General features: G+C 41.6%; 1 protein-coding gene across 2 annotated transcripts; it reads right to left on the bottom strand.

Annotated features, from left to right (window-relative positions):
• Positions 1–224: 224 nt before the first annotated feature.
• LOC121450871 (glutathione S-transferase-like) lies at positions 225–24296 on the bottom strand. 2 transcript variants are annotated; one of them, XM_041656227.1, is made up of 7 exons: positions 24283–24296; positions 18723–18825; positions 13578–13629; positions 9868–10000; positions 5354–5495; positions 2372–2503; positions 225–571 (listed from the first exon to the last, which is right to left on the bottom strand). In XM_041656227.1, exons 2-7 carry the CDS (start codon positions 18807–18809, stop codon positions 401–403), a joined length of 717 nt encoding a protein of 238 aa, XP_041512161.1. In that variant the 5' UTR covers positions 18810–18825; positions 24283–24296; the 3' UTR covers positions 225–400. The 2 variants fall into 2 exon arrangements, with proteins under 2 accessions (XP_041512161.1, XP_041512160.1); XM_041656226.1 differs by lacking the exon at positions 24283–24296 and adding an exon at positions 19114–19186.
• Positions 24297–24989: the final 693 nt, after the last annotated feature.

Genomic DNA, 24989 nt, shown 5'->3' on the forward strand with positions numbered 1-24989 from the left:
TCAAAATACCACACATGATTCCAATCTCCAGAGTCTACAGGGTATAAAGAGAGCTGTTTTCTGAACTGAACACATATGCCACAGCAAACTCGTGATCACATGTGTGTGTGCACATGCACACACACAGTGAAAACCTTTTGGCTTCCACTCACTACATGCAAGTCTACTCTAGGACTGTACAGAGTCCAGAGAGCCCTACTTGGGTTTTCTGGACTCATTCTTGGTAGCATGTCTTATTAGAAACAGGAGTTGGCTTTTCTGACTTATTGATAAGTTTCCAGTAGTTTATTTCCTTACACACTCATCATCTCTTTACAGACATAGCACCAGGATGTTTTCCTGGGCATTGATACAAGCACAGTGTAAAGTGTTCACTGATTTCCATGGGCATCTGTGTCTGTTAATACTCAGCTACTATAGTGTTCATGTTTTTAAGAAACACGCCTTGTTCAAATTTGAATATGTCCTTCGCAGTCCCAAGGGACTCATCATCCAATGGAGGCTTCCTCTGGCTTCCAGGTTGGAGAAATCTGTTAATTGTGGGGATCTGGCTGGTTCTGACCTTGAAGTCCTGCAAGGTAAAAGGCCACAATCCGCGAGAAAAGAATGTAGCAAAATAAATACAAGGAAGGTATGTTCTGATAAATGAAAAAAAAATGTGTGAAATTTGTATCCCCTGGAGAGATGGCTTAGTGGTTAAGGAAGTGTCCCACTTTTCCAGGGGACCTGAGTTCTGTCACCACTACCAGGCGGCTCACAGTCACCTGTAACTCCTGCTCAAGGGGATCTGACACCCTCTCCTGACCTCCTCCAGGACCTGCACACACACGCCCATGTGTGTGTGTGTGTGTGTGTGTGTGTGTGTGTGTGTGTGTGTGTGAGAGAGAGAGAGAGAGAATGTGAGCAAGTGTGTATATGTGAGTGTGTGTGAGTGAGTGAATATTAGAGAATGTATATGTATGTGTGCGTGAGTGTGTGCACATTTCAAAAGAAACAAATATAATTTGTTTTACACACTGTGGGAAAGGGTGAGGATAATGGAATTTTCCTTCATTGTCTATGATTGCCAAATGATAGTACCCTTGTACAAGGCAAGTTTCAATATTTTATGAGTAATAAAAGTATTCACAAGCTGTAATCAATTGAATTCATTTTAAGAATTATATCCTAGTGTCTGAAATGTGAAGAGCCCACCCCTGTAATGATGCTGTTGACATATTATCCATAAAAGCAACATCAGCACATCACAGCGAGTGCCACAATTAGGGGAGCCCTCACTTTTAGGCCACCAGTGTTTTCCTTGCTGTTATGTGATCTTTTAAACAACGTGAGGTAGCTGCATAAACTCAAACAGTGGGTACTTTTTAGTTTATGTAGCCATCTCTCAGAGAGTCGGTGCTTCTGACTTTTACTATTTAAGATAATCACAGTGAATGGAGCAGTATATGATCAGGAAATGCTCAGAAATATCAATTAGGCAACATTAAAAAATATGAAGTGAACCAAATAGCTTTTACAAATAAGTTTACACTGTACTATGAAGTGAAAAAATGAGACTTTAGAATTGTAGCAAGTCTTGAATATTTTCAATTTAGCTTTAAAATGATAAATGGGATTTAATCTATATGATATTTGTGTAATCAGACAGATTAAAGTTTAAGTCCCAGTCCTTCTACCAACCCACAATGGAAAAGTTTCCTAACCTCCAAGTCCTGTCTCTTTACTCTGAGATGCATGAAATGAATGAGTAAAGGTGTATTTGGTTCTTGGTGCAGAGGAAGGAAGATGAGTTTCATCAGTGACTGCTATTGGTCTTAAAGAAACGACTATGTTACATGGTATTGTCGTACATGCTCCTCCCCGGCTCCCAGGGAGAAAATCAACTGTTTGTTTATTCTTGAGAAAGGGCTCTTGCTCTGCACCCCACAGCTGACCTTGAACTTGAGATCCTCCTACTTCAGCCTCTACAGTCCTACAACTGCAAGGGGGAGGCCACTGCAGCGGCTTAGGAAGCAACTTTTAAGGTTCTACTACAGGCCAGGCAAAACCACAGAGGCTCACTTCCTGCAGAAGCCTCCTTAAGGTCCTTGAGACAGTCCAGGTGGCCCATACAGGTGGCCCGTACTTGCTTGTCCATATTTTTATCTTAGCACACTGTGTGGAAGGTACCTGCCTGTGTACTCCTTTTCTGGACTAGATGTGTTTAATGATGGCATCTTTATATTTCTAGCACAGGATGTAGCACAAATATAAAAGTGAATTCTGAAACAATAAAGGATGACTGAGTGAGGGAATAAACAATAACACACAGTCATTCTCTCAGAAGCATTACCCGTAGCAGACAGAAGTCTGGCCTGCGTCTTTACGTTACCTGTAAGAGAGGGAAGCCTGAGAGAACACCCGGCTTGCATTCTTCAACCATTAAGATGACTTCAAGGAGTTGCACATCAGCCCAACTCAGCCGATTGCCCACAAGATAATGTTGTTTGTTGTCTCTTAGTGCCTGTAATGTGGTTGGGATGGAGGAGGCAGAAGGTGAGGGCCACTCTCAAAAATTTAAGTGTTAGAGCCGGGCGGTGGTGGCGCACGCCTTTAATCCCAGCACTCAGGAGGCAGAGGCAGGCGGATCTCTGTGAGTTCGAGGCCAGCCTGGTCTACAAGAGCTAGTTCCAGGACAGGAACCAAAAGCTACAGAGAAACCCTGTCTCGAAAAAAATCCAAAAAAAAATTTAAGTGTTACTAGTTTGGGAGAAGATTTTTGAGAAGTTAGACCTATTTGTTAATCTGTTGTTGTTATTGTTTTGTTGGGGTTTTTGTCCTCAGCTAGTAACATGAACTTAAGTCCCATCCCTAGCTTAATTTAAGCCTTATCCCAAATCTCTTAGGATTTGAGCTTAGCTTCACCCCTCCAGTGAGCTGAGCACAGAAAACAGTTTAGACTCATACTCTTTCACCTCCTTTTCATCTCATCTCCCGCACCTACCCACAAGTTATTCAGCACCCTGTCTGGTGGCTTTTTTGGGCATGTGGTCACAGTCTATCCTCACCCCATCTCGGGGCAGTTTCCTTGGGTGTGCTGCTCTTTAGAAGGCTCCTGTGTACAGGGAGAATGTCCCCCTCTAAGTAGACAACCCCAAATTTTATTAGCAAGTGTTCTTTCAACATATCTATAAATATTGTGTCATGTCAATTTAAAATCGATTGAATACAAAAATGGAATAGGCATCACTGGTATATATTCCAGCCCCTAAGTCCATGTTGTATTATAGACTTAGACATGGGATAAGTGTCTATAGAGTTGTTAATGCAGGTATTGACTTTTATCAACCTGGCATTCGTCAGGTTGTTCTATGTCACGATTTCCTCATCTGTAAGTGGAGTAATAACAGCGCCTCTTTCTTGGAATTAATACAAATATTAGAAGCCAGGGCTTGTAAAATGCATATGGCCCCATCCTTGGCCTTCAGTAGAGATGAGTCATCATTGTTCCTGGCTTTGTTGTTAGAAACGTTGGGACTGTCACCTCTTCTCTCCATGAGTGACGCCTCTGTGCTTCATAGTATTATAAGTAGGACTGGATTTGAAATAGTAGTATTTGAGGGTAAAGCCTTGCACATGTGAAGGTTTTATGCTGGGTTTTAATCTCTATCAGCAGCACAAAAAAAGCAAAATAAGAAGGGAAAATAGTGGTATTAACCATCCATGCTATTGGCACTAGTTTTTAAAATTAGAAAGCAAACTATCTTAAATTACGTGCTAACTACAGATGGATATACTTTAAATACCTTTGAAAGACATTTGTACTGAGAAAGCCTGCGGTATTTAGGATTTAGAGTTTGATACATTTTGGACCAAAAGGACAGAAAATGGATTGCTAAATGTATTAAAAGAAAACTATAACTTAGGAAGGTCGGGTACCTGTAATTTGTGACACAGGCACAGTAACAAATAATATGCATGACCATGATGTGTTCATGATCAATACATGTAAACGTGGGTACTAATCATTCAGTTCTAAGCATATTGCACAACTCAGAAAAGACAATGAGGGCTGGAGAAGTGGCTCAGTGGTTAAGAGGACTGGCTATTCTTCCACAGGTTCAATTCCCAGCAACCACATGGTGGGTCACAACCATCTGTAATGAGATCTGGCTCCCTCTTCTGGTGTGTCAGCATACATGGAGGCAGAATGTTGTATACATAATAAATAAATCTTTTTTAAAAAGACAATGAAATCAGTTTGCAAGTGAGTTCAAAATATGCATCTGATTTTGTTTTAAGCAAGGGTCAAGTTTTCGGCATTCTTCCCCACGTCTGTCCTTAAGGTGATGGATACACCAAGGAGGCAGAGCACGTGATACTGAAGAACCACCCACGTGGAGCTAGGGATGCCACTCTCAGTGTGTATTTAAGGCACACGTTTGCCAGGAATCAGTTTGCAGATGTGAGAACTGCGAAACAAAATGCAGAGTTCCTTTTTAGGCTGTCGTGTGACTCACAGAGTCCTGCTGACCTGATAAACTCCGTGAAGCTCTGGTGTTGACCAGAACATTGGAGGAACCACATTCATCCTCACGCCTCAGCGTGGGATGCCCTGGAGGATCTTATGGAGCAGGTACTATGTTACTTCAGACTTAATTAAGGCAACTGAAATTCTATCAGCACCAGAACCATAAACACTACAGGAGCTATGCATAAAATCCTTAAACACAAAATAGAATCCAGAAGACTTTCCATAGAGGCTGCAGAGAAGGCTGCAAGGTTAAGAATTCTTCCTCTTGAAGACTGGAGTTGCCATCCCAGCACCCACAATAAAAGAATCGCCCCCAGCACCAAAGGTGTAAACTCAGCTTTGACGTGGGTAGAGATTGAAGATCACTGCTGGCTTCCAGACTAACTGAAAACAAGAGCTCTAGGCTCAGGGATGACCCCAGCTCAAAGGAGACCTAAGTGCAGAGTGATGGAGGGTGGTATCTAATGTCCTTTTCTGGCCTCTGTATGCATGCATAGGTGTGCACTTCTGCACACTCACATAAACACATACACATGTGTGCACACACACAATGTGCACACCCACAAAATGTGCAGTAAGGAAGGAAGCGGAAAGAGAGAGAGAGAGAGAGAGAGAGAGAGAGAGAGAGAGAGAGAATGGAGGAAGGGAAAGGAATCCAGTGAGAGAGAAACCACAGTGGAAGGAAGAAATGTCATACAAGTGAAGGCAGATGGTCAAGTTTTCACAGAGGGTTTGCAATCTTTCATCCACCAAAGGAGCTCTGCTTTCAATTTCATTTGATGGGTTTTTTTTTTTTCCTCTTTCATGCAAACCATAAAACAGTCAAAGATTGTTGCTCACCTTCTCATAAACAGGAAAGAATCTTGTCGTGGCTCGATGGAGGATGTAGTCAAGATTCATCTCCTTCTCCTCCGGCAGAGAGAGGGGAAAGAACATAATCATGTCACTCAGGTCCCTGAGGCCTTCCACGTACATATCAATCCTAGAGAAAGGGAGATCATTTACAGAAGAATTACCAATACCAGGAAGAACATTCTATGAACCAATGACACTATTTATTTATTTATTTATTTATTTATTTATTATGTATACAACATTCTGCCTCGACGTATGCCCACATGCCAGAGCAGGGCACTAGACCCCATTACAGATGGTTGTGAGCCACCATGTGGTTGCTGGGAATTGAACTCAGGACCTCTGGAAGAGCAGCCAGTGCTCTTAACCTCTGAGCCATCTCTCCAGCCACCCAATGACACATTTTATATAGTGTCTACCTCATCTGCCTGGTTACTGGGGGTTCACCAGGGGTATTGTTTCATGAACTCCAGTCAAGTATTTATACCAGCAAGTGGTTCCTTGAGGATACTAATAAAGCTCACCGGACACAGGTGCCGTGGTATGAGCCTGGAATCCTAGCGCTCAGAAGGCTGAGGTGGGAGTGTCCTGAGCTACATAGCAAAACTCTGCCCCCCAAATTAATCTGGGAAATAAGAAGAAACACCGCACCAAAGTGTTTGCGCAATGACATGTGTGTTCACATTTACCATGCAGCGCTGCTATTAATTAAATGTGATGTGCTCACATAAAGTATTGAAATAACAGTGAAGTAAAACATTGAGTAAATAAATATGTATGGTATTTGCCTATTTTAATATAGTCTACATCTGGGAGAAGAGGTATCTAGGGACCTCTGTCTTGTCTAAAACCTCTCTGCATGAAGTCAAGATTCTTAATCATCTAAAACATCATTTTAAATGGCACAGAATTTGTTCCACAAGTCTCCACTTGCTGCTGCCCACAACTTTTGGGAGGCCCTGCTGGTCAGACATTGCAGTCTGCCATGGCCTGGCAGTTTTCTCCGTGCTGGGCAACATGAGGACTCCCTCCCCTGCATGTGGGTGGAGGGTGGAGGTGGCTTCCTGCTCTCTACCCTACCTTATCTGGAGAATATCTCTAGACCTGGATGGCCGACTTATCTCTAGTGTGACCCTTAACACAATCCCCTGCAGAAGCTTCCCCTGATGCCCATGTGGTAATTAGACTTGCACTAGGACCCTTATGATAGGCACCTGCTGTTTAATGCAAGTTAGATGACACCCCAGCCTCTGTCCCCACCCATTATATTTCTCTTCACTCTGAAATCAAGTTGAGCTGTCTCACCAAAACTGTCTCCCAGAAGGATATTTATACCATGTTCACAGGCTATACAAAGCTCTCTATTGCCACTTCTGTCCCTCTGTCCTCCCAGGCTGGTGGACAACAGACCATGAAGGAAGAGGGGACCCCACACACAATCTGTGAGAACGAATGGAAAGACAGACACCGAAGCACAGTGACAAGAATCTTGGGGTCCCACAGAATGTCTAAGTCCTGATCTAAGGTGCATCTCTGATCTTTTTGAACCTCTAGTTCTGTAGCTTCGCCCTGAGATAGCGAGCACCCAGTGTCTGGAAGGTAGTCTTAAATTTTCGTTGCCTCTGCCTTACATTGCAATGGGGCTCAGCGATTCTGTTGAACAGTAAAAAGCAAAGATTGATGTCTTTCAGCTTCCACCAGATTATCATTTTACATTTGCAGTTAGCTTCATTTTAAGATATCCATGCTGAGAATCACAGGATTTGAGGAAGCCTCATCCAGCCACATGGAAAGAGAAAGAAATGCCGGGCCATGATCATGTGTTCAAATGTCCCAGCCCACGGCCCAGATTTAAGAAAGCACTACTGCATGAGAAAGTCTGAGGACTGCCAAGCTGAGGCCTCAGCTCACAGATCTGAGAGAGTGACTGTTCTGTAGCAGATTCCCAAGAGGACCACTCAGAGTGTCAGGACCACTGTGGGATTATGTAGGTATAGAGTTGAAAGTATACAACAGCATATACAAGGCTTTATTATCATAGTGGTGTATCAATGAAATCACTATGAATAAATTACCATCTCACCTTCAATTTATACACATTAGGTCTGTGACATATCTACTTTAAAACCAGTTCATGCTAAAATTAACATCAGCTCCATAGGGAAATGGCTGGGTCCATATCTGGAATGAGAGATGCCCAGGGCTGATCTGGATCCTCAGGTAAACATGCAAAGGAGTTACCAGAAACCATTATGGTAAAGTAAATTATTCTGAGGAGTCATTAGGCCCCATTGGCCAAAAGTAGGACGTTTTGAACATAAATGAGAATAGGAACTGAAATAAAATTAAATATATCAAAAAATGCTCAAAGGGAGAGTGATGCTAAAATGATAAATATTAATACATAAAAATAATAAATAAAAATTGGTCTCTGTCACAGAATACAGGTGAGCCCGCTCATTTGTGGAAAACAGGTAAAAATCCACCTTCAATGCTTTCTTTGTGGTATAGGAAACCATGCCTCCATGTGCTAGACAGTAAATGAGGGAAAACTTTTCTAAATATAATTGCTCTAAATACTAAATGTGAAAGGAATAGTAGCATTGAGCACCAATAACTACTCATATCACTAAAAGATGGATCTGCAGACAATTTCTTCTTCTTCCTAGAGGAAGAGCTGTAATAGCCTTGCAACACTCCCTAGATCCCGTGTCTGATCATCTCTCCAAATGCAACTAGCAATGGACAAACATGCAAAGACAGAGGAACACAGTAGACTGAGGTGCAGCAACTAGCAATGGACAAACATGCAAAGACAGAGGAACACAGTAGACTGAGGTGCAGCAACTAGCAATGGACAAACATGCAAAGACAGAGGAACACAGTAGACTGAGGTGCAGCAACTAGCAATGGACAAACATGCAAAGACAGAGGAACACAGTAGACTGAGGTGCAGCAACTAGCAATGGACAAACATGCAAAGACGGAGGAACACAGTAGACTGAGGCGCAGCAACTAGCAATGGACAAACATGCAAAGACAGAGGAACACAGTAGACTGAGGTGCAGCAACTAGCAATGGACAAACATGCAAAGACGGAGGAACACAGTAGACTGAGGTGCAGCAACTAGCAATGGACAAAAATGCAAAGACAGAGGAACACAGTAGACTGAGGTGCAGCAACTAGCAATGGACAAACATGCAAAGACAGAGGAACACAGTAGACTGAGGTGCAGCAACTAGCAATGGACAAACATGCAAAGACAGAGGAACACAGGAGACTGAGGTGCAGCAACTAGCAATGGACAAACATGCAAAGACAGAGGAACACAGTAGACTGAGGTGCAGCAACTAGCAATGGACAAACATGCAAAGACGGAGGAACACAGTAGACTGAGGTGCAGCAACTAGCAATGGACAAACATGCAAAGACGGACTGAGGTGCAGCAACTAGCAATGGACAAACATGCAAAGACGGAGGAACACAGTAGACTGAGGCGCAGCAACTAGCAATGGACAAACATGCAAAGACGGAGGAACACAGGAGACTGAGGTGCAGCAACTAGCAATGGACAAACATGCAAAGACGGAGGAACACAGTAGACTGAGGTGCAGCCAAAACAGCCAGAAGAAACTTAGCAAAAACTGCTGGGAAGAGGGTGGTGCTCACAGCAAATACTTAATGGTGGGGCACTCTGAAAATTGGCTGTGTCCGTTTTCTTTTCTTTTTTTTTCTGGACATGTCTTAAAATGCAATGTGAGATAAAACAATGCCACAACAGTCACTGAAAATACAGCTCATCTTGTATTAAGAGATGGCTTTCCCCCAACAACAGTGTTTATCAAATAAACACAATAATTTTCAACTTAAAGTTGCTCCTAGGTAAGAGACAAACTTAAGGTTTAGAGATAGGCTTGCCAATCATAGAAGGCCTAGTGCTTGCTGGAACGATTTATATTGTGTTTAGGAGGCCAGGGGTGGAGTGAGTTCGGGGGCAGGGCAGCTGCCATAAGCAGAGCTCGGATGAGGTGGTTTCCTAGAACCACTTTGGATTTACAGGGTTAAGTGAGCCCTAGCCTCCAAATAAATGCATGAGTGGGTTTTCTTTATTTTTGTGTACCATTCCCACATGGTAGAGGCAAACATGGATTTATGAAAACATAGCTAACACCCTCTCCTAACTAAAGCCAGACAAACAACTAAAAAAAAAAATTAGAACCCTATTATCAGTATTTACCCAAATGACTTATTGCTGAAGGTAAATATTGTGGAATGGGCTATCTTGGCATCTTCCTCTTTGGAACTGGTTACAATAGATTCCTCCAGTCAAGAACAAAAATGGGCTTTGTTTCAGTCTGTCAAGAACTATACTATGAACATGGCTTCTAGTGATGCTAAATGTTAGTGTTCTGGTTTGGGTGCTTTTGCTGTTGTTGTTGTTGTTGTTGTTGTTGTTTTGCTTTGGCTCTTGCTCTAAGTAACAAACAGTCTTTTTTACCAGGCCTGTTCTTCCAGGTTTCTTCCATACAAGTCGTACTTTGCAGCTATGTATCTTAAGATGGCTCTTGTTTGCACCAAATTCATTCCGTCGATTTCAACCATGGGCACTTGTTCATACATCAGGGTTCCACCTTGAAATGCACAATGAGAAGCTAGATTATTTCCTGCTTGCCAGAGTGGTAACTACATTTCCATTCGTTCTAAATGCTCTATGAAATAGGACCATAGAATCCATTTATCAAAGCACTTTCTAGCACCCAAGAAGAGAAAGATGCATTCTTTAACCAAAAATTATATAGAGGGCAAAACATGACAGCTGCTGGGAGTTATGAGACTTTTTGGGGGGACAAAGCCTGAGAATAACATGAACAAGTTCTCTTGTTGGTAAGGCCTGGGAGAATGTAACTCATTTTTGGCAAGGCCAATAGATAGTTCGCTGTATATTTCTTGTCATAACCCCCAAAGCCTAAGTGCTACCTGCTCTCCTTGCTTTCCTTACACAAATCATATTGCTGGCTGCCTCAAGTTTCACTTTTTTTGAGCCATAGATGAAATGTCTATTGCATTAAGAAAACTTTCCCCTTATGACTCTTCTCTGCGTAAGCCAAAGGGAATGTTGTTAAAAACATACAGTGAGCCAGGCAGTGGTAACACACGTCTTTAATACCAGCACTGGGGAGGCAGAGGCAGGCAGATCTATGTGACTTTGAAAACAGCCTAGTTTACAAAGCTAGTTCCAGGACAGCCAGGGCTGTTACACAAAAGAAACCATGTCTCAAAAAAAGAAGGAAAGAAAAGAAAAAGAAATATACACTGGACCTGATTCAGTCCCTAAAGCCTTTGATGTTTCAAGTGTGACCATGAATTCAGGATTCTGAAGAACAGGATGTTGCCTTTCTAACGCACCTTGTGACTAGTCCGGAGGAGTCACGGTAGTTCATGACATTATTACAAATTTCCATAATTGTTCTGGAGAGAATGAGTCTAACCATAAGAGTCTAAGAGAAATGCTAATAAATAGATGTTATCAGGAGTTAATGAGAATAATCTAGGAACAGGGAATGAAGCAAAATCATAAAAGCCAAGCACCCTCATTTCTAATAGCTGTGCCAATACTGTAGGAGTCAACGCTATCGGAAGGAGAAAGGGGATATGAGAACAAGAAATAAGCAATGCCAACTATTAAGAGTATGGTTTTAAGTTATGTAGTTTACAGGATGGTAGGGAAAAAATGGTATAACCCCCTTAGGAGACAGAGTAGTACAGAGTGAAGACTGGATTGATCCAGTCTTGGCTGATAAGTTGATTATGAGAACTTAGATTTGACCAGAGGTAAACATTAGTCACTAGAGACAAAATTTTCTTTCACTTTGCATGATGCTGTAGCTGCAAATGCTGCCAGCTAGACACACTGTTCTACCTTCAGGGGTGCCTACTTAGAAAACTTCCTTTGTAGCTTGCGACACTGTTTATGCTTTTAACATTGAGCATGAATCAAGTAGGTAGTGTTTCCGGTGGGAAAGTTGGGGGACAGAAGGGGAATGAGGTAAGGGAACAAATGGGCAATTGTTGCAATTATTATTAGAAACTTAAGGAAACAAAAATGATTGCAAAACTATTCATACGGCCAGGTGTTGGTGGCACACGCCTTCATTCCCAGCACTTGGGAAGCAGAGGCAGGTGGATCTTTATAAACCTGGTCTACAGAACAAGTTCCAGGACAGGCTCCAAAGCTACACAGAGAAACCCTGTCTTGAAAAACTTAAACAAAAACTGTTCGTGCAAACTATTGAAACTGTACGAATAAAAACGGCTCAATCTGTCCAGAGCCACTTGTTTGAAACAGGTGATCAGCATTTCCTTCATTCTGTCAACTTCCCACATCCATCCCAGGTCATTGGACCCTTTAGGAGCAAGGCTCCTAATAAATATTTGACATTTTGGATCAATTTTGAGATAGTTTTGGAAATTTTGGATTCATGTAGATGCAAATCACTCCCTTGGACAAGTGCTCCCTCTACTTTCATAGTCTCTTTCCCTAGGGTCATAGTGCTCCCTCTACTTTCATAGTCTCTTTCCCTGGGGTCATAGTGCTCCCTCTACTTTCATAGTCTCTTTCCTAGGGTCATAGTGCTCCCTCTACTTTCATAGTCTCTTTCCCTGGGGTCATAGTGCTCCCTCTACTTTCATAGTCTCTTTCCCTGGGGCCATGCCACTCATTTAGACAGCCTTTACCTTTGACCTCGGGCAGCACCCTCTGTTGTCATTCTGAGTTCAGTCTCCTTACCCATTCCTCCTCTGCGTCTGGTCGTCTCCTGAAGTCTTACACTGTACCACTGTTTAGTTCTTTCTATCGTTTGCCATTGCTTTCCAGAAAACACACATAAATTTTGACCCTCACTCTGAATGCAAAGTCTTTCTTGAAATTTGCTCTTCTGTACATAAGCTCCCATCCAGGTGATGTTGTTTATTCTGGGCTTATATCTTTAATGTTCCCAAGATGCTTTGTAGCAAAACAAACCAACCGAGAAATCACAACAGAATAAGAAGTGTAAGATGGCAATGGTTCCTTGATTAGAAAGAATTCTGTCTCTGTCTCTCAGTCTCTGCCTCACTCTCCACATACACACCACCCCCAATGAGGGCAACAGTGGGGCTTGTCCTGTTACAATCTTTGAAGTTGGGTGGGTTGGGCCAGTCTCCTCTCATCAATTTGGATCTAACCGGGAGGCCAAACCACACAACTTACTTGGCAGAGAGAATTTAATATAAAGATGTTCATTGTGCATGGTGGTGTTCATCTGTAAACCCAGGACTCAGGAAGAGTGCAGGTTCAAGGTCACTCTAAGCTACATAATGAGTTCGTGTAGCCTAGGTTACATGAGACCCTGTCTCAAAATGCCAAAACAATAAATCTTAAAAATAAATAATAAAGACAGTAACTTTATATCCTGGAAAGCTGAAAAATAACAACAGGGAGGTACCATGAAGCAACTGCAGGAAGGATCACTGCGAACTATTGGGGGGAAATGTCAAAGTCATGATTATCACAACTTGGAAAGTTTGGAGTGCATTCCTCCTACTTACAAGGTGTAATGGTCTGTCCTGTCCCTTTATGAGACAAACCCTACCTACTCCCTCCCCTGTCCCCTGGAGCAAGCAGATCTACCTTCAGCTTCCTGCCTGAGCTCCTTCCTTTCTGTCTCTCTCCTCAAGAGGCAGCTTCTGCCGCTCTCCCTTCTCCCTACTTCTACCTTTCCTGCTTCTCTCTCTCTCTCTTTCTCTCTCTCTCTCTCTCTCTCTCTCTCTGTTTCTCTCCCTCCTTCTCTCTGCTCTTCCCCCTTTCTCCCCTTCCCTCTTTTCCCTTCCCTTCCACAACCCACTAAATAAATACTCAACCTCACTCTGCATGGTGTGCCTATCCATGTCTCTGTATCTCAACCACCACGTGGTTCCCTGCCTGGAACCTGCTGACCCTCATGGCCTGATGCTGCACCCCTTGGAGAGCTGAAGCATTTTATTTTTACCATAACACAAGGCTCAGGATCTGCCTTCCTTACATAGAGGTAGGGTCCTGGTGGTCACTGTCCACATGACTTGTACTGCGCTCTTGGAATACTAGAGAGATGAGCAGAAGTGGCCTTTCACAGTAGGGGATGACCATCTCAGGTCTCAGGCAACACTGGGAGTGAAAGGGTTTTCTCTCACCTTGGATTAACTTCTCAAATTCTTCACGGTTTTCAAAAAGTTTTTCTTCAAACTAAATAAGGCAAAGAACATAGAACGTAAGATTATGTTGTATATTGTTATTGTGGAATGGGAAAGTTAAATAGGATTAAACAGCCTAATCTCCTGTTAGACCAGGACTTCAGTATGCAGGACATGGATTTTTGCTCAACATTCTTGAACACTTAGATGGCGTTAAGCTTGTGTGAGGCCACCTTTATTCCTGATTCCTGAAGACTTGAACTCTGAAATTCAACCACTCGATTATGGATTACAGGTTTGGGGGACTCTCACCACCTTATAAAACAAAGGATGGATACCAAAACCTACCTTCTCATTCTTTCAACATAGTAACAAAACTTTTATACTTGTTATAGAATGCTTCATAGAAAACCTATATTTAAAAGTATTTATTGCTCTTCAAAACAATGAGAGGGTTTTTGATGAGTAAGTATTGAGTTCACTTAATCTGCTATGCATGTCTCATATAAAATTTCACATTCCAAAGTAAGAATCCACAAAAATAAGATTAAAACTTATTATTAAAGTATTAGTAACCCATCTCTCTTTTACACAGAGACATACACTCCATAACTCTTTCTTCATCTATCACATCTACCCAACCTATCCAACTCTACATGACTAGATAACAAAAAGCATAATATTGATTACAGGAAGAAAAAGATAGAATGAAATAGAAAAGGGTCATCTATATGCATTGTTCCCAGAGGCATACAAGAACAGGTTGGGAGTCTAGATGAAGGTGCAAAAATATAAAGGCTGGGCCGACAAAACAAATTGGTGCTCACTGAGCTGGAGGTAATGGTCCTACTGAATGTTGGCTTTCTTATTAATTTTCCTCTGCGGTTCATCAGGGTGAGGAAGGTCTGGCAGAGTTAGTAATAGAGAAAGCAGGTGCTCCTTATGTCTCCCTAGGCCAGGCTGCACAATAGGGAACACTGACACTTAGCTGGCTTTATGATGTCACACTCAGTCTAGAACCGCAGTCCTCATCTGCTACTCACATTCTGCTCGGTCCCGCTCCCTCACTTAACCTTCTCTGAAAATGGTGGAGGAAAAAGTAGGGAGCATTTGGTAAGATTTCTCAGGGGGTGGGCACTTGGTAGCATACTTGATGACCTGAACCCAATCCCAATATCCCACAAAGAGGAAAGAACCACTGCCCACGAGTTGTTCTCTGACACCACATGACACAAGGGCATGCACACTTCTGTACCCATGTGCACACGTACACACACACACACACACACACACACAAACACACACACACAAATTTTAAAAAGACATCTCTCTCCTGGAACTAGCTCTTGTAGACCAGTCTGGCCTCGAACTCACAGAGATCCGCCTGCCTCTGCCTCCCGAGTGCTGGGATTAAAGGCATGCGCCACCACTGCCCGGCAACCAAAAAAGCTACAGAGAAACCCTGTCTCGAAAAATCAAAAAAAAAAAAAAGGACATCTCTATTTTTTGGGACCTTGGTTCCTTCTATAAGGGTTGAGACAGAATATACAGTCTCTGTGAATGCATGCTATTTTTATATTAAAACACTCTGGGGCTGGCCATAAATTTAAAGAAAGTTCTGTAGTAATCCACCCTTGGAGATAAGACAGCATGTTTTAACTTACAGGCACAGAGGGTTTTTTTTAAATAAGACTCCAATAGCAATTAGAACTAATCAACAAATGGGATTTCAGTGGGGGTGGTGGGGGTGGCACACGCCTTTAATCCCAGCACTCAGGGGCAGAGGTAGGCAGAGCTCTGTGAGTTCGAGGCCAGACTGGTCTACAAGAGCTAGTTCCAGTACAGGCCCCAATGATACACAGAGAAACCCTGTCTCAGAAAAAAAAAAAGTTTTGGAAAGCAGTGTGGCGGTTTCTCAGGAAATTCGGGATCAACCTACCCCTGGACCCAGCAATACCACTCTCGGGAATATACCCAAGAGATGCCCTATCATACAACAAAAGTATATGCTCAACTATGTTCATAGCAGCATTGTTTGTAATAGCCAGAACATGGAAACAACCTAAATGCCCTTCAATGGAAGAATGGATGAAGAAAGTATGGAATATATACATATTAGAGTACTACTCAGCAGTAAAAAAACAATGACTTCTTGGATTTTGCATGCAAATGGACGGAAATAGAAAACACTATCCTGAGTGAGGTAAGCCAGACCCAAAAAGAGGAACATGGGATGTACTCACTCATAATTGGTTTCTAGCCATAAATAAAGGACATTGAGCCTATAATTTGTGATCCTAGAGAAGCTAAATAAGAAGGTGAACCCAAAGAAAAACATATAGTCATCCTCCTGGATATTAACCTTCATCAGGCGATGAAAGGAGACAGAGACAGAGACCCACATTGGAGCACCGGACTGAAACCCCAAGGTCCAAATCAGGAGCAGAAGGAGAGAGAGCACAAGCAAGGAACTCAGGACCGCAAGGGGTGCACCCACACATTGAAACAATGGGGATGTTCTATCGGGAACTCACCAAGGCCAGCTGGCCTGGGTCTGAAAAAGCATGGGATAAAACCGGACTCGCTGAACATAGCAGACAATGAGGACAGCTGAGAAGTCAAGAACAATGGCACCGGGTTTTGATCCTACTGCACGTACTGACTTTGTGGGAGCCTAGGCTGTTTGGATGCTCACCTTACTAGACCTGGAAGGAGGTAGGAGTTCCTTGGACTCCCCACAGGGCAGGGAACCCTGACTGCTCTTCGGGCTGATGAGGGAGGGGGAGTTGATTGGGGGAGAGGGAGGGAAATGGGAGGCGGTGGCAGGGAGGAGACAGAAATCTTTAACAAATAAATAAATAAATAAATAAATAAATAAATAAATAAATAAATAAAACAAATGGGATCTCATAAAATGAAAAGGCTTCTATAAATCAAAACAAACTATAAGCAAATGAAGGGGCAGCCCATGGAATGAGAGAACATCTCTTCCAGCTCTTCATCTGGCAGAAGATTAGTGTCTAGGGTACACCAAGAACTAAAGTAATCAAACGAAAGACAGGCATAGAGCTGAATAAAGAAGGATTCAGGATTGGTGTGGGCAGGGGGTAGAAAAAAATGAATGGGCAATGGGCTAACCAAAATTAAGAATACATGAGAAAACCTTTTGGAGATTTAGTAATTAGTAAGCTAACTTCAGACTATGACATTAAAAGAGTAAATAAACAGTTAGAATGGAATTACCCCATATTAGTGGACAATGCTGCATCAAAAAGACAGGGATTGTAAAAGGAAAGTCACACTGCAAGGCATGGGATGCCTCCCTACACGTTGTTGATCAAGAGGCCTCAGAAGTCTCTAAAACAACACAGGCTATCATCTTTGCTCTTGGTTACATACCATAACGGTATGGTAAACTTCATTGCTGAAGATATGGCACACTTTGTTTATAGAGTATAGAGAAATCAGTTCAAATACACTGGTGAGCCTCTTCCCTGCTAGCTAGCTTTTGCTGTACTAGAACATGGCATGCACACCTAAAAGAAAAAAAAATCAATGGTTTTACCCAGTGCTGGATTCTACATGCTGTAGCACCAACATGCCAAGCAAGACACTAAACTAGTGAATATGACTATTATGTGTCATAACACAATGACATGACTGCCATGGGGTAGCTAATCGCATTCTGATTGTATTGGAGGCCTGCTCTACAGGAATGAATCTCATGACTGGATGTGTAATCCTGGTCAAATGCACATGGCTGGGAAAGTCATAGGCCTTGGGGTAGAACTTGCTATTGATATTTTGCTAAACGATCATGTTATCAAATTGAAAATAAATGTTATACCCACATACTCTGGGCCACACTCTGAGCCACTCTCAACTCTGGAAGGAAGAGACAGAGAGAAAGAGAGAACTAAAAATGAAGTCACGAAGCTGGAAGGGGTGTGCTGAGGGGTATGATCATTGCGCATTCTATACATGTATGAAATTCTGAAGAACAAAGTAAGTTTATTAATTTTTATTTTTAAAAAGAGAGAGACGAAGATCAACTTGAGCTACATGTAGAAATCCTGTCTCAAAAAGTCATAAACAAAATATGTTGAATAAACAATTTTTAGTAATTTTCAATTTCATTAAAGTATGTGACAGCAACAATTTTAGAGGCAAAGGCTATGTTCTTACATATCTTTGCTTATTTGTTTTTTGAGACAGGGTCGCATGCAGGCTGTGTTGGCTTTGAACATGCAGTGTCAGAGAGCATGACCTTAAACTCTTAATCCTCTTGTCTCCATCTCCCAAGTGCAGAGTTTACAGGCGTGTGCTGCTATACCTGGTTTCCATGAGCTGGTCTACACTTTTAAGTACAGTTATCAGAAGATGAGCAAGGTGGCTCCATGGGAAAAGGTGCTTGCTTCCAAACCTAACAACCCAGGTTTGATCTCCAGGATCCAAATGGTGGAAGAAGAAAGCCAAACTCTGGGGCTGGAGAGATGGCTCAGTGGTTAAGAGCATTGCCTGCCCTTCCAAAGGTCCTGAGTTCAATTCCCGGCAACCACATGGCTCACAACCATCTGTAAAGAGGTCTGGTGCCCTCTTCTGGCCTGCAGACATGCACACAGATAGAATATTGCATACATAATAAATAAATATTAAAAAAAAGAAAGAAAGCCAAACTCTCGCAAGTTGTCCTTTGCCCTCTGGATATGTGTGTCGCATGCCTCCCACCCACAAATAATAATAGTTAATGTTTAAAAATTAAGTATTTGCCTCTTAATGCTCTTCAGGCAAATGGAATTAGGTGGTGCTCTCACTAGACTGATAAGAATGACCTGAGAGAAGCTGGGAGGCAAAATGAGTTCTCCCTTCCTTTTTACTCTTCCCTCCTTAGCTTTCTTTTCCTTGCTAGTTATTGTAGAACACCATTTATACTATCTGAATGAACATAATATCTATAATAGGTCCCCACAGACTTTGAGCACTTATTTCATAAAACAAACTCACCAGCAGCCCAACATTCAAAGAGTATTTGTTGAAAGCTCCTTTTTGTTTGAAAAGAACATAAAGTTTTCTACGACTTGTAGCCAAGTAAGCTACCAATGAATAACCTGGAAAGAAAACTAACCCTACTATCGGGCATCTTACCTCCACTCCAGCTGCTGCCAAGAGCCACCGGATGGACTCCATTCTTCCTCTTCCATTGAAGTAGTGAAGCACAGGCTTTCCAGTCATACTGAGAGATTCCTGACTAGAGAGAGAGAAGAGACAGAGGACAGTCTCAGAGGAGTTTATAGAGCAGAAGCACAAGGTGAAGAAAGCTTTCACTCAGAATTTTGGCCCCTAAACCAAGTTTCCCTCTGCCCCGAGACTGCCTGTACTCTGTTTCTCCCTGCCAACGAAGAATATCCCCACAGACTGATTTCCAAATGCCTTTCCAAAAAAAAAAAAAAACCAATTGAATAACTGATAAAGTGAAGAAGCGACAAGTTTTTGCAAGCCAACAGCTGGAAAGAATTCAAGAGCAAAGCAGACCCACCCCTCTTCTTGTGGCAGGTGGTGCAGATCAAATGTTCTGATTCTTTCTCTTTCTCTCTTTATGTATGGATCCCTGAGGCACCAGTGCTACCACAGTAAGGAGTTGTGAGCGAGGAGCTGAGGATTTAGAGAAACACTACACAGCGGGTCATTGGTGCTAGGAGAAGGCCATTTATTGAAGGGCGAACGTGGTCTATATATACCAGATTGCAGCACTGTGGAAAAACCCAGGGTTCTAAAGTTCATGTTATTGAATGGCCGAATCAGTTAACAACTAAGCAGAACAAGGAGCTTGAGGTTAGGCCACGAGGTGCAAGATGTACCACCAGGAGAAGCAAGATGTACTTGCTAGCAAAGGTCAGCAATAATAATAAACAGACATCCCAGGGGGAAGGGCCCAACAGATTCCTCTCCTCCCTTCCACAAAGACAAGCCTAGACTGGAGAAACAGTATGAAAAAGAGGGTGGGATTACTGGTATTACTTTGCTTTCAAAATTAATCTTGATAGTTTAATCAGTGTTCTCTGAAGTCAATAGCAGATTGCAAAAGAAATTTCTGTCATTCATGGGAATTTTAATAAAAATAATACAATTAAGCCAAGGGCTCCTTTTCTATATTATCTTTTCCCTTGGGAAGCAAAAGTTCTTTCAGAGACAAAAATGATATTCATTTTGAAGTAGTTGAAATAATAGACAAATCTAGAGGTCAAACGCCCAACTCTGTGTCCCAAGATAAACTATGAGGTTCTTGACCAGGAGATAGACCCTGAACATTCAATAGTACCTTGAAGTATCTGGACAGAGTTTGCCAGAAACCAAAAGGGCCTCAGGAGGTGGGCGGGGGATGATGGTGTCTTTATTAGTTAGGTCGTCTTCATGGTATACATGAGAACTAATTTATTATACAGCATATCAACTGCCTCGCCTTCAAATCCAAATCTCTACACATGAAAAGTCGAATGAAACAAATGTAGAGAAAGCAATAACTTGTGGAAAAACACTATTTCAAAATTCAGAATTAAAATATCTAATGAATTATTCAACCCTACTGCTTCATATTAGAATTTCCTAAGGGGCATAATGTACATGCCAGTTTCTCCATTGACAAAATGGGAGTGGTTGCATCAATGTCATAGGTTACTGATTTGCAATCTGCATTCACATAACTGCATCTTTAAACTAAGACAAGAGGCTGGAACTCCATAAAACCCATCTTTCATGTCTTCTATTTGTTTTCTTCCATAACCATCAATAGCTCCTAAGCATCCCCCATTAGAGAGCTACAGCAAGTGGAGAGACACTTGGCTAAATTCCTTGAACAAATCTAAAGCTATAAAACAAGGAACTTACCTCCTCCTTAGGAACATATGACCTCAAAGATGGGGAAGACTAAGATCAAAAACTCCTGTGGGAGTTACTGGAGAGGGAAGGAATTGTCAGGAGAGTTACCCAATCAGGACTTTCCTTTTAAAGGCAGTCGGAGGAAGTAGATAGCTGGGCAAACAAAGTAAGTTCTTCCTAGAGACATCATGATTATGATAGACCAACTGATTGAGTTTGGGAACCATTATAGAAAATGATCCAGCCATGACAACATTCTCAGTAAAGACTCCAAGTTGGAGGGGTATCACATAGCCTATCAGCCTAAGGCATGAAGAAAATAAAGCTCTTACATATTTGCTCATGTGAAGGTCTTCATGGTGTCTCCAGGAAGAGAAGGCTTTGGTAATGAGTCTAAGAAGAGAACTAGCCATCACTTACTAAGCACATCTAGCTTCTCTAAGAACTGCTCTATAATCTCATCTCACCCCATGTGGATTCTTGCCAATCATGGGTTGAAGCACATAGCTCCTCCCCAAGCCCTGGCTGGTTGGACAAGACTGATTGAACCACCAACTGAAATCCAAGAATGAGATCTTTGTTGTAGGATGTCATTAGTGTTGAGATGCTGAGGCATTGCTTTGTTGTAGGGGTTTGTTCTGTTTGTTTTTACTCTTCACTCTATGGGGAGCCTGCTCCGAGCTTTTACCTTTCTCTATTTCTGTATATCTTTTCTTTCCTTGTTACTCCACACCTGGCTGTGCAGTTGAGTGGCTGGCCCCTGCCATCCTCCTCTCCTCCTTTTCTTGCTCCTCTCTTTCACACTCTTCTTCTATTTATTCTCTCTGCATCTCAGCCACACCCAGCCTCTCTCCTGCCTAGCTAGTTGTCATTCACCTCTTTATTAGACCAAGCTGGTGTTTTAGACAGGCAAAATATGTAATATAATATGTAATTATGTATAAATGAGTTAGCCCTTAATCTGTAAGTCACCTGAATATCTTACAAATGTTGTTTTACTTGTTGTTTTGTTTGAGATAGCCCACACTGGCCTGGCACTCACTATTTCTCCAGACTGGTGTCAGGTTTGCGGCAGTCCCCTTGCTTTAGCCTCCCGAGTACAGGTGTTATAAGCATAAGCCTTATAGACTGTTTTCTTTGGGGGGTCCATAATTTATTCAGTTGTGATCTGAAATTTTCTCCTTTATCCTCAGAGATAGGCATTGACAGCTGGTATCATATTTTTGAAAGATTTATGTATGTGTATGAGTGTTTGCCTATGGTCATCAAAAGAAAAAATAATCCAATAAAATTGGAGTACAGACCTAAACAGAGAACTCTCCACAGAGAAATCTAAAATGGCTAAAGACACTTAAGGAAATGTTCCACATCCTTAGTCATCAGAGAAATGCAAATCAAAACAACTCTGAGATTCCATCTTTTTTTCTTTTTTTTTTATTGATACTTTTTTTTTTTTTGCTGCAATCACACAAGGTTTATTGACAGGACAGGAACCAGTGCACTGGGGCCAAAACTCATTTCCCACGCAGGGGTAAGGAGTTTGACCCCGAGTAGCTGGGAGAAGGAGTATTTAAGGGAAGAAACCATCCAAAAGGGGTAAGGAGGGTGTCATTGGAAAATTCCAAAAATACCAGTGATCATTGAAAAATTCTGAAAATACCAGTGATAATCACAAGGGGGTAACTCCCTGTTCCTCAAGATTATAATCTAACTTTATCTTCACTGAAACAGTTAATCTAGATTTTTGATTCTTCTCTCCCTGCTTAGATTTTTGGCTCTATTTTTTCTTATTGAGCTCTACATTTTTCTCTGCTCCCCTCCCTGCCTCCCCCCCTTCAATCCTCCCCCAAGGTCCCCATGCTCTCAATTTACTCAGGAGATCTTGTCATTTTATACTTTCAACTTCCCATGTAGATTATATCTATGTAAGTTTCTCTTAGTGTCTGCATTGTTATCTAAATTCTCTGGGATTGTGGTTTGTAGACTGGCTTTCTTTGCTTTGTGTTTAAAATCTTACACCTGTAAGAATGGCCAAGATCAAAAACACTGATGACAACTTATGGTAGTCATGTTTATATTTCTTTTTGTTTATTTGAGACAAGGTCTCACCATGTAACCCTCACTGGCCTGGAATGCACTATGTAGACCAGGTTGATCTCCAACTCACAGAGATCTACCTGTCTCTCATACTTGCATCACTTCCATTTTGAAACTGGGAACTCTTTTAATCTTTTTTATTTACTTTTATTTAAATTTTTTCTTACACTGTATTTTAATCATACTCTTCACTCTTCCAATTCCTCCCAGATCCTCCCCATGTCCCTACCCACCCAAATTCATGCCCTTCACCTATCAAAAGAAAGGAAAATAACGAAATGAAAAAATAAAATCAAAACAGACAAATAAGCTAAAAATAAAAATCAATAAGAAAAAAGCATCAAAACAAAAAGCACAGAAAAAGCCATGGAGTCCATTTTGTGTTTGCCAACTCTTCCAGAGCATAGAGAGCAGGATATGAAGAAAACATCCCAGGTAAGGCTGAGTGTGCCAAAGTCTCTTACTCTTTGCACACGGTCTAGTTGTGGATCTTTGTTAATTACCATCTACCATACGAAGAAGCTTATAAGAAGAAGTTAAGAAGAGTTGAGCCTTGCTCTCATCTATGGATATACTGTTAATTATTTCTATGCTCCTTTAACAGAATAATAAGCGTAGGTTTTCCCCTAGGTTAAAGACTTATCTAATCTCAGGTTCTTTGCCACATTAGTATTGTCAAGTATGGGTTCCATCTCATGTAATGAGTCCTAAATCTGTACAAGTAGTGTGTTGCTCCCATAGCACTTGTGGCACTAATACACAAGTGTATCTCACAGGCAGGTCACTGTTGTAGGTTCCTGTGTTCATATCTGGGTGGTATTGGCAGTTACTTTTCTCCCCCCTGCAAAGTGAAAAGTACATTCCAACTTCATGAATGCTAGCCAATAGGGGTGAACCTTCTAGTTGAGAATCAGCTTGATCTCTCCATGTCCAATGACATAAGTAAATTGTGTCTTCAACAACAGGGTTATACTCTCAAGTTATGGAGAATAACCAAGATCTTTGGTAACAGCCTGTAATGTCTGTTGGAGAAGGCCTATAAGACTCCTTTGGATGATGACTCAACAAGATGTAACCCATCCTTACACCTGGAGGTTTGACACAATGTCTTAACATATATAGTTGGGGCATTGTTTCTCCCATTATATTGTGGCTCCATTTAGTTTTCTTTCATATATGTATGTTTCTGGGGGAACTTCTACAGTTAGTAAGTTTCCCTATGGCTTTTCAAAGGACTTTTAATGTTATTCTTCTCCATATTCCCTTCTTTACTAGCCTGGCCTCCAATCCTCTTTTCAATTTAATCTTTTCTAGTTTCTGCTTTATCTCTTTATAGCATTATACTTTATTTCCATTTCATCTTCCTTTGAAGACCAATGTTTTCATTTCTTGAGAATCTGTCCAAAACTATCCCCTTGTTCAATACAATTCTTTAGACAAGTATAACTGTGTACATTACTAGCTTCCATCTCTATTTTTTTCTGAAATGGTCTTTCAACGTGCTTTTAAATTAATACTCTACTGACATGCATCACATGCTAGAGTTGTCACCCCGCAAATGGATCCCATGCAGTGGTTTGACACATTCATAGAATGCTGCAACTATGGACCATCTGGTTCTAGAACACCTTTTTTGCCTCAAAAGTGATGACAGCAGCGAAATCTACATTCGTGCTTTGGCAGCTACTCCCCTCTCAACCCCTTCATCTGTAGCCAACCCTAATCTGCTTACCACTTGTAGGGATTTAAATGGTGTTGACCTCTCACCAGGTGACTCACACAGGGCAGGCACTTCTTGCTTTCTTTCTTTTCTGTAACATGGATTTTCAACATTAGTCCATGAGGCATACTTGCTTGTATTGCTATAGAACATTCTCCCATCTATTCATCTGCTGATGGATTTTTGGTTTATTTCCAGATTTTGAACACAGTGAATGATGCTGCTATAAGCGATTTTAAATAAGAGAAGGTGTGTTTTGGTTTATCTTGGGTATATTGTTAGTACTGAGTTTTCTGAGTCATTACTAGTTCTATTCAATGTATTGAGGAACTTCCCACAATTACACATCTTATTAGCAATCAAGGAAGAAAACCACATGCTCTGACAGTGCGGGAGCACTCTGGGGGCATTAGTCTGATAAGAAATCCTCCATGTAAACCCTGAGTCTTGTATCAACCTGTAAGAAACATTGTCAACTTGAACAGTTTATACATTTGTGGTCCTCATTTTTGAGATATCTGGAAATTAAAACTCAACTCTTCTAATCTTTTTCTTCCCCAATCTTGGTCTCTCAACACTCACTTTGTTCCTTGGCCAAAGTTTTGTTTGTTTTTTTTTCTTTTTTTTTCCCCCTAGTGGCTAAGCCCCTGCAATGATGATTTCAGCATGCCTGTTATTCCTATTGATAAGTTTGGAGAAACCTCTGTTCCTGTGCTATG

This window comes from Microtus oregoni, unplaced genomic scaffold (assembly GCF_018167655.1).
Source record: "Microtus oregoni isolate MIOR12 unplaced genomic scaffold, Mior012 000007F_ref0000211, whole genome shotgun sequence".
Lineage (NCBI taxonomy): Eukaryota > Metazoa > Chordata > Mammalia > Rodentia > Cricetidae > Microtus > Microtus oregoni.